This window comes from Vipera ursinii, assembly GCF_947247035.1.
Source record: "Vipera ursinii genome assembly, chromosome: 8".
In the NCBI taxonomy this organism is placed as follows: domain Eukaryota; kingdom Metazoa; phylum Chordata; class Lepidosauria; order Squamata; family Viperidae; genus Vipera; species Vipera ursinii.
In genome coordinates, this window is record NC_139519.1 from 11,417,353 (window position 1) to 11,435,739 (window position 18,387).

Consider the following 18,387-nt stretch of genomic DNA (forward strand, 5'->3'; position numbering starts at 1 on the left):
GGGAGTGGGGCTTTCTCTCTCTCGGGGCTTCCGAGCAAAGCGGAGCAAAGCGCGAGCAAAGCGGAGCGCAGCGCCCAGCGAAAGTTCCCTTTCGGGGTTTTCTTTTTTTTTCTTTTTTTAACCCGCCGCGCCATCCCCGCCCTGCTCGGGGGTTCGCCCGCGGCCTGGCCGCCACGCGGAAAGCGAGTCGTGGGAACGGCGAGCGAGCGAGCGCCTCTTCTTCCCGCGGTCCAAGCGCGGCCGCGCACTCCGATCCCGGGCCCCCTCCCCTCCCGCGCACGCGCGCGCAGCTCCGCCAGCGCCAAGGCGCGCGCTCCAAATCTCCGGCCTTTTTTTTTTTTTTCCTCCCCTTCCCTTCCCTTCCCGGGCCCCGCCCCTTTCCTCTTCTTCCTCTCCCCCCCCCCCTTTTCGGGCGAGCTGCTCTCTTCTCTTCTTCTCTCCACCCCCCGCCCGCACACCTCCTTTCCCCCCCCCTCCCCCGCCTCGGCCGGTGACGTCATATTGGGTTCTGCCGGCGCCATTTTGAAAAGAGGAGGGGGACCGGGGAAGGAGGAGGAGGAGGAGGAGGAAGCGGAGAGCGGGGAAGCCCTGGAAGCGAAGCCGGCCTTGCCCTGCTCTTCCCCCCGCCTCGGCGGGCGCGATCCGCTGCCATCCTCCCTCCACGTTCTCTCCCAGACCGGCCCGGCTGTAGGATTGAGAAGCTGAGAGGCCGCTTCCTCCCGACCGCCAAGCATTGGGCGCCCAGCATGGCAGGTAAAGGGGCCAGGGAGGGAGCCGCGCTCTGCCCGGGGACTGGCGCCGGGCGGGCGGGCGGGCAGGCAGGCAGGGGAAGCGCCGGGCTTGCGCTGCTTTGCTCTTGCAGAGCCCTGCGCGGAGCGGACTCGGCCGCTTCCTTTGGGCTCGCTCTCTCTTTCTCCCCCCCCCCACGCCCCCGTTGCTTGCTCGCGGAAAGCCCCGGTGCGCTTTTTTTTTTCTCCCCCTCCGGTCTCCTGAAACCCCGGCTCCCCTCTCTCCCCTCCCCGCTGCCGGCTGTTCCGCCTTTCCCTTCCGACCCCCGGGATGGATCGCTCCGACGCAGGTTCGAGCGGATGGCCCCTTCTCGCCTCTGCCCGTCGGGCGCCTTCTCCCCTTGGCCGGGAGGGAGGCAGAAGTTGCAGCCCTTCCCAACCGAGGGGTGTGCGATTTGTGTGCGAGTGTGTGTGTGGTGTGTGCGAGTGTGTGTGTGCATGTGTGTGGTGGTGGAGGGGGGGCAAAGAAGAGATCTTTCCCTTCCCCCCCCCTCTCCTCCCCTGCTGATAAGCCTCGGAAGGTGTTTGCCCAGCCCGGCCGGGGAATTCGGGGCTCGACTGGCCAGGAAGGCTTTTTTGCACGCCCCGCCTTTGGGAAATGAGAGCAGAGGGCGCGTCGGGGAAGGGAAGGGAAAAGGGAGGGCGGGAGGGGGAGGGCTGGTTTGCAAGCCGGCGTGCTCCTCCGATGCAGCCGGGGTTTCGTGGGAAGAGACGTGCAATCTTCGTGCCAGACGGAGGGAAACCAAGGGTGGGGTGAGATGGGGGCTTTTTTTGCTGGCAGCCTGAGCAGCCCACATGTGAATGAGTTACACGCAGGGGTCTTCAAACTTGGCCCTTTGATGACCTGTGGACTTCAGCTCCCAGAATTCCTCAGCCAGCTTGGCTGGCTGAGGAATTCTGGGAGTTGAAGTCCACAAGCAGCGGTCTTCAAACTTGGCCCTTTGATGACCTGTGGACTTCAGCTCCCAGAATTCCTCAGCCAGCTTGGCTGGCTGAGGAATTCTGGGAGTTGAAGTCCACAAGCAGCGGTCTTCAAACTTGGCCCTTTGATGACCTGTGGACTTCAGCTCCCAGAATTCCTCAGCCAGCTTGGCTGGCTGAGGAATTCTGGGAGTTGAAGTCCACAAGCAGCGGTCTTCAAACTTGGCCCTTTTATGACCTGTGGACTTCAGCTCCCAGAATTCCTCAGCCAGCCATGCTGGCTGAGGAATTCTGGGAGTTGAAGTCCACAAGTCATAAAAGGGCCAAGTTTGAAGACCCCTGAGTTACAGGAAGCCTGCATCTCTTCCCTTCTTGTTTGAGGGAGGGTGGTGGTGTGTGGGGGGGGTTTTCCCTGCCTTACTAAGTGCTTTTGGGGTGGCTTGAAAATGCATTTGGGCGGCCTTGAGCACCTTCTCTTCCTTCTCTGGCTTTTTCCGCTCCATTTCCTCCTCCCCCCCATTTTTTTTCCTCTTTTTTTTTTCTTCTCTCCTGGAATTTGTTTCACCCACACCCAGTTGATTTAATTTAATAGGTTTGGAAATAGAAGCACAAGAGGCCCTATTGAGAACTGCTTTGCAACCCTGATATGCTCCAAACACCTCTGTGCATCCATCCACCCACCCCTAGTTTTTATTTTCTTTTTTTTCCTTTTTCATCAATGAAAAGCAGAGCTCTGAATATGTAGGGCGTTGCAGCTGAATTGAGGGCGGCCCACTTTTTTCTTTTTCTTTTTTTTTTTGAGTGAGATGCACTTTTCCTTTTACATTTATTTTTTTATGGAAGATCTTGGGTTTCCAGGCAAAGCTCAACTACGGGCCTTGGCTCCTGCAAGATGCATGTGGAATACTGTGTATGCGTTATGGATTTATTCCTATCTCTAAAACATCCTCTCCCATTTCCAGATATGGTCAAATGATCCAGGACATTGTAACAGAAGGGAGATTAAAATAGAATACTTTTGTTTCCACTTTTCCTGTGTTCTCCTGCTGTTCTTGAGCCAGGAAGGAGTACATAGTTGCTTCAAACTTTGTTCTCTGGGTAGAGCAAAGCCTTAGCAGGAAAGAGAGAGGAGGGAGAGGGGAAAAAAAGCCTTGCACTGTTTTTTGCATTTAGTTTGGAGGGGTGTGTGTGAAAAGAAAGCTCTCCGTTTTTGACAGCCCTTTTTTCAGGAACTAGAAGCTAAATTCTTCACCCTCTTTTCCTGTATGAACCCAGCCCCAAATGACCGACTTCAAATGACATGAAGAAGAAATGGGTGGTGTCTGGTGTGTGTTTTGTACATGCCTTGCCGGCAAGGTTCAAGTGATTCATTGTCTTTTCGCCTAGGCAGAAATGTTCCTGAGATTTTCTCTTCGATCCGTCTTTTACGGTAGTTTGAAACTTACTTGTAACTTTAAAGCAGCCAGGCAACCTGCCTCTTCAGCTTTTGAGCTTGTAGCTTCTGCTTTGTATTTTTTTTTAAATCATGTTTTATTTCTTTATTATGCATATAGGGAAGGTTCTTGGCATACGTTTCTGTTGTTGTTTTTTTTCTTTAGGCAGTGAAGTTTGCTGCTCCGGCTGCTGCTAATGAGAATGTTGATTTATTGTTCTTAAGTAAGGTGTGTGTGTGTGTTGGGGGGGGATGGAGCCAGGTTAGGGGCAGGAGAGGATTTAATGTACAAAATGAATTTTGTTTGTTAAGGCAAGGAGGCACTGCATTTTTTTTTCAGGGAATTCTAGAAGACATCTGAGGGAGTTTCTTGCAACTGGTGGTGGAATGTGTTCAGGAATGTAGTTTTGGAAACTGCTAAGAATTAGCTGAGAAATTGCAGTGATTCCGGGCCGGATGGATAGATTTGCTCTGGGCTAATTCGAACCCAGTGCTTAGGCGGCAGGTGGAGGAAGAGAATTGTTTGCGAGGAGGCTGTCTGTGGGCTTCAGTCTGCGCTGAGAATATTCTTGTGGGTGTGTAGAGTTTGTCTTTGCAGCGCCATTTGCTGCACTGCTTACGACAGAGGAATGATAACACCAGGCAGCCAAATTTCCTACGCTGATGATGGGTGTGGAATTACGTTGATTTAACTTCTGTTCTGTTTCTAGGAGCTGGCGGTGGCGGGAATGACATGCAGTGGTGCTTTTCTCAGGTGAAAGGCGCTGTGGACGATGATGTAGCGGAAGGTAAGAACAAGTTCTGAGCCCATTACCATTGCTAATGAAAGCACGGTGGAAATGCCACATTCATGTCATAGTTCAACCTTTTCCTGAGGGCATAAGGGCATAAGAGAGAATATCCTGGAAGTTTACCAAAGTGTCTTGAATCACGCTTAATGGTTGTTGGGGCGCTCATCTTCTTTCGGCTAGGTATTAAATGGTTGGAATCGGGGTAGTTTTTGAAGGGATGCTAAACATGGTTCCTATGTCTCTTTCCTCTGTGTTAGAACTCGCATGCTTTGAAAATAATTTGGAAGACGAGCTTTGATTCGCACATGGCATAGCACCTCTTGTCTCTTAATTGAAGCGGCCCAACTTTTTAAGGGATTTGCTTGAGTTTGGAAAAGATGCGGCTGCTTTAAGAATTGTATTAATTTTTAAAAATTAGGGGCAACACTCTTTAGGTATGTGCATAAAGATGAAAAAAAATCAAGATATAAGTATTTTGATAAATGGCAGATGGATATTCTGGTCAATGCAGTGTGTTGCATGTATTTGTGGGTGCATACCTACAGGCATTATAATACACGGTGCATGCAATGTGTAAAATGACCTTTCATTCCTTGAGTTACTGCATTTTAAAGAAATCACCTGTGGTTGTTAAACCAGGACAATTAACCATGCATTGTGCTTTTCGGAATAGATGCCACCATTAGCGTGAGCGCATTGTGTCAATAAGCCCTGCGTTCTTGCTATAGAGAAATGTATCATGAAAATGCAGAATGTGCTCTAGTTTTTTTTAAAAAAAGATATATTTCTGTAAGCATTGGCAGAGTTAGAGCGTGCATAGTATGGGTCAAGAGATCACGTAGAAACAGAAAGAGTTTCTGGAAAATACCTGTGTAATCTAATCTTGGGTCTTCTAAGAAGGAAAACTCGATTTCAGTTGGACTTTTTCCTTGAAGGTAACATACTTGAGTCCAAAGACTTGGCTTTCCTTTTTCTTGAGGATGGGTAATACTTAGATGATAATAGGGCCTGCCTTGTATGCAGATGGATCTAGATTTTGTTTCTGGAAGCTAACCGCTGGAAACTTCTCCCTGCAATTTTCAAAGAGCTACTGTGGTCTGAGTAAAGGTATCAGTACTAGGATAGGTAGCGTGCTTTCTGAGCAATGCATGTGTTACCTAAACCTTTGCTGGAATCACATATTCTGCTTGGCTGTACAGGTGTTCCTTGACTTAACGACCACAACTGAGTCCAAAATTTTATGTTGTTAAGTGAGACATTTGTTAATTGAGTTTTGCCCCATTTTACGACCTTTCTTGCCACTGTTGTTAACTGAATCACCAGGGTTGTTAAATTAGTAACACCGTTGTTAAGTAAATCCGGCTTCTCCATTGACTTTGCTTGTCAGAAGATTGCAAAAGGGGATCAGATGACCCTGGGACACTGCAACCGCCTTAAATATGAATCAGTTGCCAATCGTCTAAATTTTGATCACATGACCATGGGGATGCTACAAAGGTTCTAGGTGTGAAAAGTGGTCATAAGTCACTTTTTTCGGTGCTGTTGTAACTTTGAACAGACACTAAAGGAACTGTTGTGAGTTGTGGACTATCGGTAATAAGATCATTTTATTGGAGAAATACGGACCCAGTTATTGTGTGTTAATTGTTGACAATGCAGATCTGTAACTCTAGAGCAGGGGTGTCAAACTCAATTTCATTGAGGGCCGCATCAGCATTGCGGTTGCCCTCAGGGGGCCGGGTGGGCGTGGCCTACTGGGTGGCGTGGCTAGAGTGTGTATGGCCTCCTGGGTGGGCATGGCCAGCTCTACATCGTTCGCATCAAGGGTGCCTATGGGGGCCTGGGCAGGAGTGGGACAGATCTGAGGGTCTCTGGCAGGAGGAGGGTCTCTGGGCCAAGGCAGTGGGGGCCGTTCCCTCACTCTTTCCAGGATGGCTTCGCGGGCCGCATGAAACCACTTCGCGGGCCGGATCTGGCCCCCGGGCCTTGTGTTTGACATGTCTGCTCTAGAGCAAAGATGCACAAAATTGGGAGAACCTGGCTCAAAACCAACCTTCATATTCTACTCATACTGCTAGATTGTTTTAGGGCAGCAGGAAAAAAAAATCTGCACTGTCAAATGGGACAACCTGGTTTGTATCTCCCCTTCTCTTCCCTCCCCGTAATGGCTGTTGCTGTACTGTCTGCTTGCTTTCTCTCCATCTTCTGTCCTTTTTGAGGTTCCCTTCAATTACTGATACCTTTGGCCCTTTCCCCTATTCCCTCCCCATAATCCTTCCTGCCTGGTTCAGATCAGCCCAATTTTGTTCTGTTTACGGACCTAAGCAAACTGTTTTGTGCCCCCCTATTTTCCCTAGCAAGTACATTCTGTGGTGGATACTGTGTTTAACTAGAGCTGAGTGTATTGCTTGCTAAATATGCATCAGTAAAGTCTAGTGACCATCGCTGTATGAATTACTGCGCTATTGATCCATTGCAGCTGGTGCAAAAGGAACGCCCATTGCTATGAATGCTTTCTGTATTGAGAACAAGAGCAAGCTGGAAGGATCTGGGTTGTTTTTTTTCTTCCTCTGTAGTACCATTTCCCGGGAATTGTGCTGGGGACAAAATAGTCAAAATCTGAAACTTAAAAGAACATAGTTTCATATCCTCCTAGTTAAAAGCAGGTAGGTGCCTTTTAGGGTGAAGATTGGTGTAGATGGTTCTCTGCATAGCCTCCTAGACATTTATTCTTAGTATGGATGAAAGGAGAGAAGCAGGCATATAACTAGAGCGATAAGTGTATTGAAATTTACAAAAATACATGCATCTAGACAGTCCTTGATTTACAGTCACAATTGGGACACTGCTAAGCAACACAGTTAAGTGAGTCAGGCCTGATTTTGTGACTAATTTTGCCGTGATTGTTAAGCAAATCACTGCAGTTGTTAAATGAATCGGGTGTTCATTAAGCAAATCTGGCTTCCCCATTGGCTTTGCTAGTCGGAAGTGGCTGGGAAGGTCATAAATGGCAATCACATGACCCTGGAATGCTGCATTCATACATACATACGTGCCATTTGCCAAACACCCAAATTTTGAACACGTAACCATGGGGATGCTGTGACAGTTGTAAATGCAAGAACCAGTTAGAAGTCACTTTTTTTCCCAGTGCTGTTGTAATGTTGGACAGTTACTTAACAGATGGCTGTTAAGTCGAGAATTACTTGTGTTGAGAATATTCATAACCAAGCACAGTCCTTATCTACATGGTGCTAGAAAAGGTTTGAGAGAATTTTAGCTGAGGATTTGGTTTTTTTCTTAACTGGGAAGACAACTTAATTGACAGGATGATAGGGACTGGATTCATACACTATAGTTTGCATGTCTCTGGTTGAATGATCAGTAGTTGGCTGCTCCTGAAACATGAACGTATAAATCAAGGCTTATGAACATTAGTGACTAACTTCATCTAGTGTTCTCCATTGAAATGAAGCAAACCACACTATGGCTTATTGAAAAACATGTGATACTTGTCGCAACGTGCAAATAAATGTTGTAAGAATAAGGATCCTGTGACCCATCAGTTATTGAACTGGAACTTTTAGCCTCTCACAATTTCTTATATTGACAGATTGCTCGGAATTATAGTTCAGACTAGTATATACAGCGAGAGCAAATCCCGTTCTCTTCTAGCACTGTTGATATTACCTAGTTTGGTAATGAAACGTCTGCGAGAAAACAAGCATGCTCAGAGAGCATCAAGGACCCCACAGTTTAGCCACTTTCTGTAGACCACTTCCCCCCCTGAAATTTAGCATCTTTTGTTTCAAGAGAGATTTCCCCACTCAATGTATTTCTGAGGTTTATTTCCCCATCTAAAACTGCATTCTGCTTTTATCAATCAAAATGGCTGACTGAAATGAGTGAAAGTTGAACTGAAGTTAATTGACAAAAGATATTAGGGAAGCGGTTTGAATCTGAAATGACTGGTTTTTGTTGTTCAGGTTGTGATGCAAAAAGCAGTAATCGTAGAGAAATTGGGACTGTCTTGAATTTGTGATTTCAAACCAATGGAAATAATTTCTCTTTCACAGATCATTTTATTCATTTAGTGCACTGGTGTCAGTTGGGGGAAACTATGTACGCTTGAAATGCAACAGTAACATGTTACATAAAATAAATAACCAGTTACATGGCATGAATTCCTGAGGCTGGTATTCATCTATTTTGCCTTTAACATTTTCAAGTATTTTGAAGATCTGAAAGAATTTGAGGTAGATATACAATTGTATTTTGTTTATCTTTGTTTGTTCAAATTCATTTCCTTCAGGAGCTTAAGTAGGCACATACAAGTGGCCCTTCATTTATGACTGTATTGGAGCCTTGAATTTCTGTTGCAAGTCAGGAGAGTCATAAGTTGAGGCACCCACTTGACCAGATCCAATTTCATAACTTTGTGTGCTTTGCAGCATACATTGCTGCAAAGGAATTCTGGGAGTTGAAGTCCACAAGTCTTAAAGTTGCCAAGGTTGAGGACCCGCTGGTTTAGAGATCTAACAAATGACCAAGCTTCATAATAGATTATGTAAAACATGTTTATTGTTACTGTTAAATTAATAATAGGGTGGGTAGATAATCCCAAATCCTGTGCTGCTTGAGTTAATCGCTTTTTAAATTTTGAGGTCTAGCCTGCCCAGACTCACGGACTTTGAAGTGATTATGAAGTGTTTGTGAGTTGATTTCTAGTTTTAAAATCATTCGTCTGTTTTCCTTGAACTGATTTTGCCCAGTCATTCATTTATTTGCTCTCTCGAAAATCAGGGTATTCAATCAGGGTATTCGACCCTGCTTAATTTTGGTGCTAATACATGAGAGCTATACAGCTCTTCACCATGCCTGATTTTTTTAAAAGGCGGTTGGGTAGCTTCCAAGAATGAACCTTCAGGATGAACGGATAATTTACTTATGGACTTCTTGATATAGTGGAATACTAAGAATAGAATAAACGCTTCTTTTTTTTTTCCTTTGAACTTGCAAGCAGCCGTCACTTAGCAATGATGCTTAGTACTGACATTTCGGTCACTAAACGTTGCAGTCGTAAAGTCTGACATCATGTGACCATGTCACTTAGTAGCGTCAGTTTCAGCAGGCCCCTGGTTATTGACATAAAGCGAATCGCCGCAGATTGTTAAATGAGGACCTTGTAGAGTCATTTCAGTTTCTTATCAGCTTTCCCATTGACTTTGTATGTTTTAAGCCAGCAAGAAAAGGTCACAAATTGTATTGTGTGACTGCAGCTCTAGTGGTCAAAATTCCAGGTGGGTGGTTGAGCACCCAGATCACAATCTTGTGACCACACAGCTCTGTGACGGCTGGAACTTTGAAGACTGATCATCATTATCGCTTCTTCGTTGCTGTAGCAAGCTTGAATAGTCAGTGAACAAGTGGGTCATTAAATGAGGAGCTCCTTTCCTTTTAATGCTTTGACAGTAGGGGTATAGCAATAGCAATTGCACTTAGACTTATATACTGCTTTACAGTGCTTTACAGCCCTCTCCAAGGGGTTTACAGAGTCAGCCTTTTGCCCCCAACAATCTGGGTCCTCATTTTACCTACCTTGGAAGGATGGAAGGCTGAGTCAACCTTGAGCCTGATGAGATTTGAACTGCCTTAAGACTGAAATTACTTGTGATACTTTAAATGAAGGAATGAACCACATGAATGTAAATCTTCCTTCTTATGCTAAGATACCCTGTTACGGTGACAAGATAATCTGAGTTGTTGTTTTAAAAAAGACTGAACTATGTAATTCAAAACCAGCAGGACTGGAACTATTTTAAATTTGTAGGATCTGCTTCTGTCCTGGCAGGTGGTCCATGCAATCTACTCGGGTTTCAGTTAGCTGCTCTTCCACCTTGGAAGACGGTGGGGGCGGTCAGAGAATGAGACGTTGGTCATCCTTCGCTCCTGACCAATGTCTTTGGGTGCCCCAATGTTGGACCCTTGATCAGATCACATCAGATCTCAAGATAGTTGCATCTGGTCTTGTGAACATGTTGGAAGGATGGATTTTTTTTCTATCAATTATTTGAAGAGGCATATACAGGCAAGTCCTCGCCTTACGGCCACAATCGGAACCAGAACCTACACTACTAAGCAAGGCAGTTGTTGAGGGAGTTGCACTCAATTTTACAACCTTTTTTTGATGCGCTTGTTAAGCAAATCAGTGCAGTTAAGTGAAACCTGCGATGAAGCGAATCCAGCTTCCCCCATTGACTCTGCTTGTTGGAAACCACTTGCAAAATAGCCATTGTGTAACCCCAGGATGCTGTAATGGTTGTAGATACAGGCTGGTTGCCAAGTGCCTGGATTTTGATCGCTTGGTTATCGGCAGGGGCAGGCAACCTTGGCTCTTTTATGACTCGTGGACTTCAACTCCCAGAATTCCTGAGCCAGCCATGCTGAGGGGAAAGGGAGAGGTTTCCAAGCTGAGCCATGCTGGCTCAGGAATTCTGGGAGTTGAAGTCCAGGAGTCACAAAAGAGCCAAGGTTTCCTACCCCTGGTCATGGGGATGTTGCCACAAGTCACTCATTTCACTGCCGCTGTGACTTTGAACAGTCGTTAAATAGTCTCAAGTTGAGGACTAATTGTAAAACATACCATTTTCCCTTCTAGAGAGATATGCAAATATGGGCAGTCCTCGACTTACAACAGTTTATTTATTGACCGTTCAAAGTTAACAACAGCATTGAAAAAACTGACTTATGTCTGTTTTCACACTTATGACCCTTGCAGCATCCCCCATGGTCACATAATTTCCATTCAGATGTTTGACAGCTGCTGCATATTTATGATGTTTCCCAGCGTCCCGGGGTGTGTGTGTGTCATGGGATCCCTTTTTGTGACCTTCTGCCAAGTAAATTCAATGGGGAAGCCAGATTCACTTCACAGCCATATTTCTAACTGAAAAGCTGCAGTGATTCCCTCAACAAATGTGACAAGAAAAGTTGCAAAATGGGGCATAACTCACCTGATGCATGTCTCACTTAGCAACATAAATTTTGGATTCAATTGTCGTAAGTGGAGGAATCATCCCTAACATATGATGCATGCGAAAAGTTGTACAGATGCTAAGAATGCAACTGTTAAAAGTTTCTAGCTGAAGATTCCCTTTTGTAACAGAAAGCAGTTTAAAGTAGAAGACTTCTAAGCATTTTCCTGCCCTAAGTACAAAAAAATTGGCAATCCTCAATCAGACACCAATAAATATATTGTTGATTCTGGCAACAAACCGGTGGAAAGTGATAAAGATAAACCAGCTTTCTCAGCTAAGTGCTGGTTGGATGCATTGGGTTGCCTTTGGGAGTTACAGTCTATCACATCCTAAAGTCACAGGGTTGGGAAATCCCTTTTTTGCAGACTTTTGGATAAAAGAAACTGTCTCTGAACAGAATGTATGTCTATGTGGACAATTGGTTGTGGGTTAGATCAGTCCTCCACTCTTGTCAGAAGATAGTATTCTGTAATAGCCGAAAGCTATCTGCACGCAAAGCTCTCTTCCATTCTGGTTTGGGGAAAGCTTGGCAGACCTGTAGTTAATAGAACTATGCAGTGTTTTGGATGAAGAGGTTGAGAAAGGCATGTAGGCCTCACCTGTTCTACAATTCTCAAAACCAAGCCTGTTTCCCCCTGGTTCATGCCGAAGCTGTGCAGTCCTGGGAACAGATACAACTGCTTTAAGGCGATAAACAGATCCTTAGAACTGTCCCCATGCCCTTTTCTTTGAATCCAAAGGGCTATAAGGCACTAATTGTTGTCTCCTATATATCTGTGCTGTCCAGACAATGGTTAGGAATGCATCCTTATTTGGAATAGAGTGAACATAAGCAGTTTTGGAAATTTATATCAAAGAAATCGGACAAATTGAATGGAAGTTTCTCTAGTCCAGAAGTGTTATCAGTCAAGCTAATCCAGACAAATATCATCACAATCATACTAGCTCTACCTTAATTATAAGGATACATTAGCAGAATCTTGCGTCCCTTTCTTTTACTCTCCCCAAAACTAAGGATGATTCCTTCTGATATGCTTTCTCTCTCTCTTTGGGTTCAAATTTCATTTATCAGACTGTCTGCACCAGGGGTGTCAAACTTCGGTCCAGACGTGTCACCAGGAAACCGCGCCCACCCCATTGCTGGCAATGGGGGGAAAGCTCTGATACGTTGCATGACATCATGTGATGTCGTAAATTTGACATGTCTGGTCTACACAATGAGTTTTCCTCCTGTCTCCCAAGGTCACTCTCACATGCCATCTCAAGGGGTTTGCAAACTTTGTAATTCTGTGAGCCCCCTGAAATTATAAAATAATTTGTGGGACCTCCCTCTTCTCACAGATTGGATTGTCAGGGGTCTTCCAACTTGGCCCTTTTATGACTTGTGGACTTCAACTCCCAGAATTTGAAGTTGAAGTCCACAAGTCATAAAAGGGCCAGGTTGGAAGACCCCTGGACTAAGCTCTGTTTCAGGCAAATTGTTGAGAGCGTCCATCGGGTAGAGGATGTTCTCCCAACATGGCCCCCATTGTGAAATGTTGTTGCCTTGCAACAAGTAGAAGAGCTGTAATGCTCACATTGCCTGAAACAGGCACTCAGTTGTAGTGCCAGGATCCAATATGATGATGGTGGTGATGATGATGATGATGGTGGTGGTTTATTAAACCTGATCTCACTCTTCCTCCAGGAAGAACCACCCTTGAGAAAGATGAGACTAAGGTAGAGTGCCTTTATTCTGGGTGGGTCATCTTAAGTGCCTCCAGGTTGGGTGTGTTATGGAAACTGTTACTGCAAGGGCAAAGGCCATCAAAGGAAACCAGATTTGGATCCTGGGCACAGCCTGTATCCAAGCAAAGGGATAATGAGTGTAACGCCCCTCAAATTAGTTTCCGTTTGCTCTAGGGAAAAAGAAGAATCCAAGAATTTCTCAAGGATGCAATTCTTCTCCTTGGTGACAGTTAGCCCTGTTACTAGGAACTTCCTGTGAGAAACATTTGCTCCTGAACTCTCGCTTGAGAAAAAAATAAGAGCTTGAGAAGCTAAACAGTGCTAGGGAGAATTTTGCACAGAAAAAGTCACGCAATTCCCCTGTATCCCTTGCTCACCATGTAAGTGTTAAAATCCTTGTCTTATCCTTGGCAATTTCTCCAAACTTTTCTTCTGAAGAAATTTTGAAAGCAAATTGTTTTTTTTTTTGTTGCTGTTGTTAGTCTGATTGTTTTTTGTTGTTGTTAGTCTGATTGAGAACTGGAAGAGAATGATGGAGAGTTCTGTTTTTCTCTCCCAGAATATTTCTCTTTATTTATTTATTTTTATTTAATTTAATTTCTATACCGCCCTTCTCCCGAAGGACTCAGGGCGGTGTACAGGGCAATACAATAAAAAGAGGGCGAACAGAACAGAAGTAAGATAATAGAACAACAAAATAAACAATGAAAAAGAACACAACAAGTAAAACATGGTAATTTATTTATTTATTTATTTATATTTAAATTTATATACCGCCCTATTCCCGTAGGACTCAGGGCGGTTTACAGGGAAAATTAAAAGTTAAAATACATCATATGCAATTAAAAACGATTAAAACTAAGATTAAATTAATCCCTGAACTTAACTAAAACCCCATTAATTAAAAATTAAAACCCCTCAGTCTGGGCCAGAAAACTCAATGGGTTCCCCTGTCCAGTTGTGTCCAACTCTAGTGAGTGGTGCTCATCTCCGTTTCTTGGCTGAGGGAGCCAGCGTTGTCCAAAGATATTTCCACGGCCATGTGGCCAGCATGACTATATACCCAAAGTGCACAGAACGCCGTTTCCTTCCCACCAAAGTGGTACCTATTTATACCTACTTGCATTTGCATGCTGTTGAACTGCTAGGTTGGCAGGAGCTGAGGCAAGGAACGGGAGCTCACCCCATGCTGCGGTGCTTGGGTCTCCAACTCAGGCTGTCTGCTTTCCAGTGGACAAGCTCAGTGTCTTTAACTGCTGAGCCATCCCACTCGCTCAGTGAGAAATATAAACACTATGATTGCCAAAAAAAAGAAAGATGGGCCAGTAAAGAACAAGGAGGGGGGGTTCTGCCAACAATCCAGCAGCCCCCCTCCCCAGTGTGGAATTCCCCCTGTTTGGTCACCAAGCCAATCAGCAAAGCTCCTGCTGAAGGATGGGGGCAGATCTTGCCATAGAGGGTAATCTGTTATCACGAAAGAGAAATTTTGGGCCAATTCTTGGTTCCTGGACAGAGCGTGTTGATTCTAGTGACATGGGTGTTTTCTGGTTTCTCTGTCTCCTTGAATCGCCTTTTTAGCAACATCCGAAAAGGGAACTGAACTGAGAATATTTTTAATGTTTACTTGTGAGTACAGAATGCCAAAGACTTTAGCAAATCCCCGTTTGTTTTCCTCCTTCTCAATTTCCATCAGCTTCTCGGTGTTTTGTGCTTTGATTATTTTCACGCCTAGTTTTTCAAACCGAAGAAAAGTAGGACTTGACTGTTCTTGGGTTTATGGGCCGCTGATGAGAGGAGGGGTTTCGGGCTAAAATAAACAGGCTAAAGTATGCCATTTCCTTCCCACGGATGACCACAGCACCATTTTCAGAGAGGGAGGGAACTCTGCTGGCCGTTTGCTCACACAGCAAAGGTTTATGAGATGGCTTCCTATTGCCATTCATTTGCACAATGTGTCACTTTTCCTCTGATTGTGTTTTCCCTTTTTTTCAAGTGTCAAGGTCCCTTGATAGATTAACTTGGCCTTCCTCCTTATTTTGAAAAGGTTCTGACATGTTGGCTTGAGTTCAGCTGAAAACGAAGGAATTGGGCAGGCCTTAATGAATTCTAAGGGGCCCAAAGACAAGAAAGTGGTTTCACATTAATCCTTAAGCTACAAATCTGAGATTGCCTTGAGCTCTGCCCAAGGACATCTTCAAAAGGGTACTTTTTCAGTGGAACAGCACATTCTCTGATGTGTAACACAACATTAGACTTTTGCCCTTCGATCTTACTGAGAAATGCACAGTGGGATGGAAAGAAGGCTTCTGTCTGAAACAGTTTTAAGTGCCTGTTGATAATATTCAAAATTGTACAGGGTTTGTGTTTTTTCCTGAACTCTGTACTCCAGAATTGCTTCAGTCTTTGGTTGACATAGAAGACGTGATGAATTGTATTTGTTAGCATGCTTGCTTATAGTAATCAAAATAAGGAAAACTGAACAGGTGAGAATAGCTTTTTGGCAAGTAAGTTTGTTTGCTCTCTTTTGTTTTGGCTTGCTTTACCTTTGAAGTTTGTGGCAGACTGTGTATTGTTATGTCTTGTTGAGTCTTTTGTGTAGAATTGAAGCCTGGACAGTGACTTCATTGACAATTGGAATAATAGAAGTCTTTGAACTGTGGAATTACAAAAACATGACTAAAACACATCATGAGTTGAATATAAAATATAGGACTCCTTCGAAACATGAAGAAAGATAGGGAATTTGTGAAGGAGAGGAAATGGTATTTTAAATGCATGCTCTACTACTTCCTTTAATTGCACAAGGAAAGATTCATGGGAAACCTCAAGATAGAATACTGTGTATATCAAGGTTCTAAGTGATCCGTATTATTTTTATTATTTAATTCCATTTGTATTGTCTCCCTAATGGTCAGTGGTACCATCCATTGTTGCTATTAGTATTAGTATTATTAAAATAGTATTTATTGAAGTCATGTAATGTGTGCAGGTTGACGAATAATCTGAAATTTCATGAAAGAGTTGGTAAGTTGAAGAGTTTGAGGATCTCTGGTTTATATATCTTTGGATAAGAGTTGGAAAAATGACAATGTCATTATTTCTAAAAGTAATAACAAAAAAAAGTGGCATTGCTAGTTTCCAGATTCCAGTAGGACACGGCATTAGAAGCAGCAATAGCATGCTTATTGCTTATGAGTGGAAGCTTTTATGAAATAAGGGAAATTCTTGCTTGATTGGACAAAAAGCACGTATGCCTGTCTGATTGCTTGTGTCTATCTATATATCTATATATATCTATTGTCTATCCTCCAGAAAATCCATTTTACAAAGAGGCCAGTGAGATATTAGATGCACAAGGATGTGCAAGCCCATTTCTGACCTTGGAATGTTCCATTCCAAATTCTAAACATGTGTTCCAAGAACTTTCCTTCGTTCTCAGAATTAAGGTCAACCACTTCAAGCAGCATCATTTCCAATGCTCTGCTGTTCCAATTCTTGCAATTGGAATGTTGTGGCGGCATATCAATGTGCAACAACCCCCCCCCCAACGCACACACACATTTTCCAGCGTAGCTGGGATAAGCAACAGAAACAGCTGCGTCCTTGCTTCAGTTGGCTTATCCTGGATGGGATGGGGTAGCAGTGAAGGGTTGAGAGGAAAGGAGTAGTAAAACACATGGTCAGAGAGAAGCAACGTAAGGAGATAGTGGTTTGCTGTTGGCAGCCTGCTTGGTAAGTTACTGTTCGTTTTGCTTTGTTTTCATGCCTTGTTACAAGGTAATTCTTGGCTTTATTGTCTTGTGCAAGCGGTAGCCTTGCCTGCAGAATAAAACAGGTAAACACAATTAAAATATATTGCTAGACGAATACAAAAATATGTTTATGTGTATACTGCTGTATGTACCCAAAGCAGCCACCCGTGGCTCAATCCTTCTGATGGATACCTCATTCTTTGAAAGGCTGTTGTTATTTCCCTTGCCTCTTCTGTTTTGCTCAGAGCCTGGATGTGCTTTTGTCTTTTCCAGCCTTCCCTTGCAGAAGAAAGCAGCTCATAAGCTTTATGTTGTTTTGGATTGACTCTAACCCTCTGAGAAGAAGCTGAAGGTTTCTCAAAGACTTTCAGTCATATAGATTCTTCAACAAGTTGTGCGTTCATGTTAAGCTTTTGTAATCTCTCGTAATTTCTTCTTGCAAGAAGAAAGATTTGGACTTTTCTTGTCTCATACTTCCTCTGTTTCTGATTCATTTCTTCTCATCCTGTGTGGTCTTAAGCATTTAGTATAATGTGTGTGTGTGTATCTATATCTATATCTATATGTGTGCATATATATATATATATAGATATAGATATAGATATATCAATTATGACTGTATCAAACACTGAATTTATTATTGGGGATAGAATTGGCTACTGTGGTAAACTCAGTTTCCACTTATCATGTGATCAAAGTATAGCTCACTGATGTCTTTTTGTGACCCATTCCCCATTAGTAAGCAAGCCCAAATATTTGTCATTTTGATGTTGAAGAAGGATTTGTTGTTGTTAGTTGCGAAGTCGTGTCCGACCCATCGCGACCCTATGGACAATGTTCCTCCAGGCCTTCCTGTCCTCTACCATCTTCTGGAGTCCATTTAGGCTCACACCTATTGCTTCAGTGACTCCATCCAGCCACCTCATTCTCTGTCGTCCCCTTCTTCTATTGCCCTCTACCTTTCCCAGCATTAGGCTCTTCTCCAGTGAGTCCTTCCTTCTCATTAGGTGGCCAAAGTATTTGAGTTTCAACTTCAGGATCTGGCCTTCTAAAGAGCAGTCAGGGTTGAAGAAGGATTAGGGGTTGAAATAAGCCCTTAAAAAAATTAAGACCTCCCAAATAGGTTATGTAACCCCCACGAGCTCAGATGGTGCACAGCCTGGAGTTCGATCCTGATGGAGCTCAAGGTTAACTGAGCCTTCCATCTTTCTGAAGTTGGTAAAATGAGGACCCAGATTGTTGGGGGCAATATGCTGATGTTGTAAACTGCCAAAAGAGAGCTGAAAAGCGGGGGTCCCCAACCCCCAGTCTGTGGACTGGCACTGGGCCGCAGCATGCCTGAAACTGGGCCACACAGACAAATAAAGCCCCATCTGTAGGATGCAGGCAGTACATGAAACTACGCCCCCTAGGGTCCACGGAAAAACCTCTCTCCACGGAACCGGTCCCTAGTGCCCAAAAGGTTGTGGGCCTCTGCTCTAAAGCACCATAGGGCAACATGTAAGTCTAAATACTATTGCCATTGCTATTACCTATATTTCTGTTTCTGTCATGTACAAGGAATATTCCTGTCCTGCCATCAATCTCCGTGAAGCACAGAAGCAGACAAAATATTTAGTTCCATTTAGGCAAGGCTCAAGTCAAAGTATAGCTGCAGGCTGAAAAACATTGCTTGCATTTGTTTTACAAGAATGAAAAAAAAATGCTTTTCAAAGAAAGAAAAGAGAAAGAAGAGTAACAATATAAAACGTAATAAGATTGTAAAAAATATTAACCCTTCAGTGATCATGTATGACTACTTTCTGTTACTAATAGAATTGGAAGGAATGAGATGAATCATTTTACGCTATCTAAAATCTGTAGAGTGAGATTCAAGAGGTAGACTGGTTGCAAAGCTCCAATACCAAAATAATTTAATGCCAGCAAGTGCAGGACAAG

General features: G+C 44.0%; 1 protein-coding gene across 3 annotated transcripts in view; it reads left to right on the top strand.

Moving 5' to 3' along the window:
* Positions 1-561: 561 nt before the first annotated feature.
* PPP2R2A (protein phosphatase 2 regulatory subunit Balpha) overlaps positions 562-18,387 on the top strand; it is a 58,125-nt gene continuing 40,299 nt past the window's right edge. The window contains exons 1-2 of one of the 3 annotated variants that reach the window (XM_083368409.1): positions 562-753; positions 3,852-3,929. In XM_083368409.1, the coding sequence (XP_083224535.1) occupies positions 747-753; positions 3,852-3,929 (85 nt within the window). In that variant the 5' untranslated portion in view covers positions 562-746. Of the gene's footprint in view, positions 754-1,060; positions 1,079-3,013; positions 3,139-3,851; positions 3,930-18,387 lie in introns of those variants that run through there. The other 2 variants (XM_083368408.1, XM_083368407.1) reach the window with 2 other exon arrangements.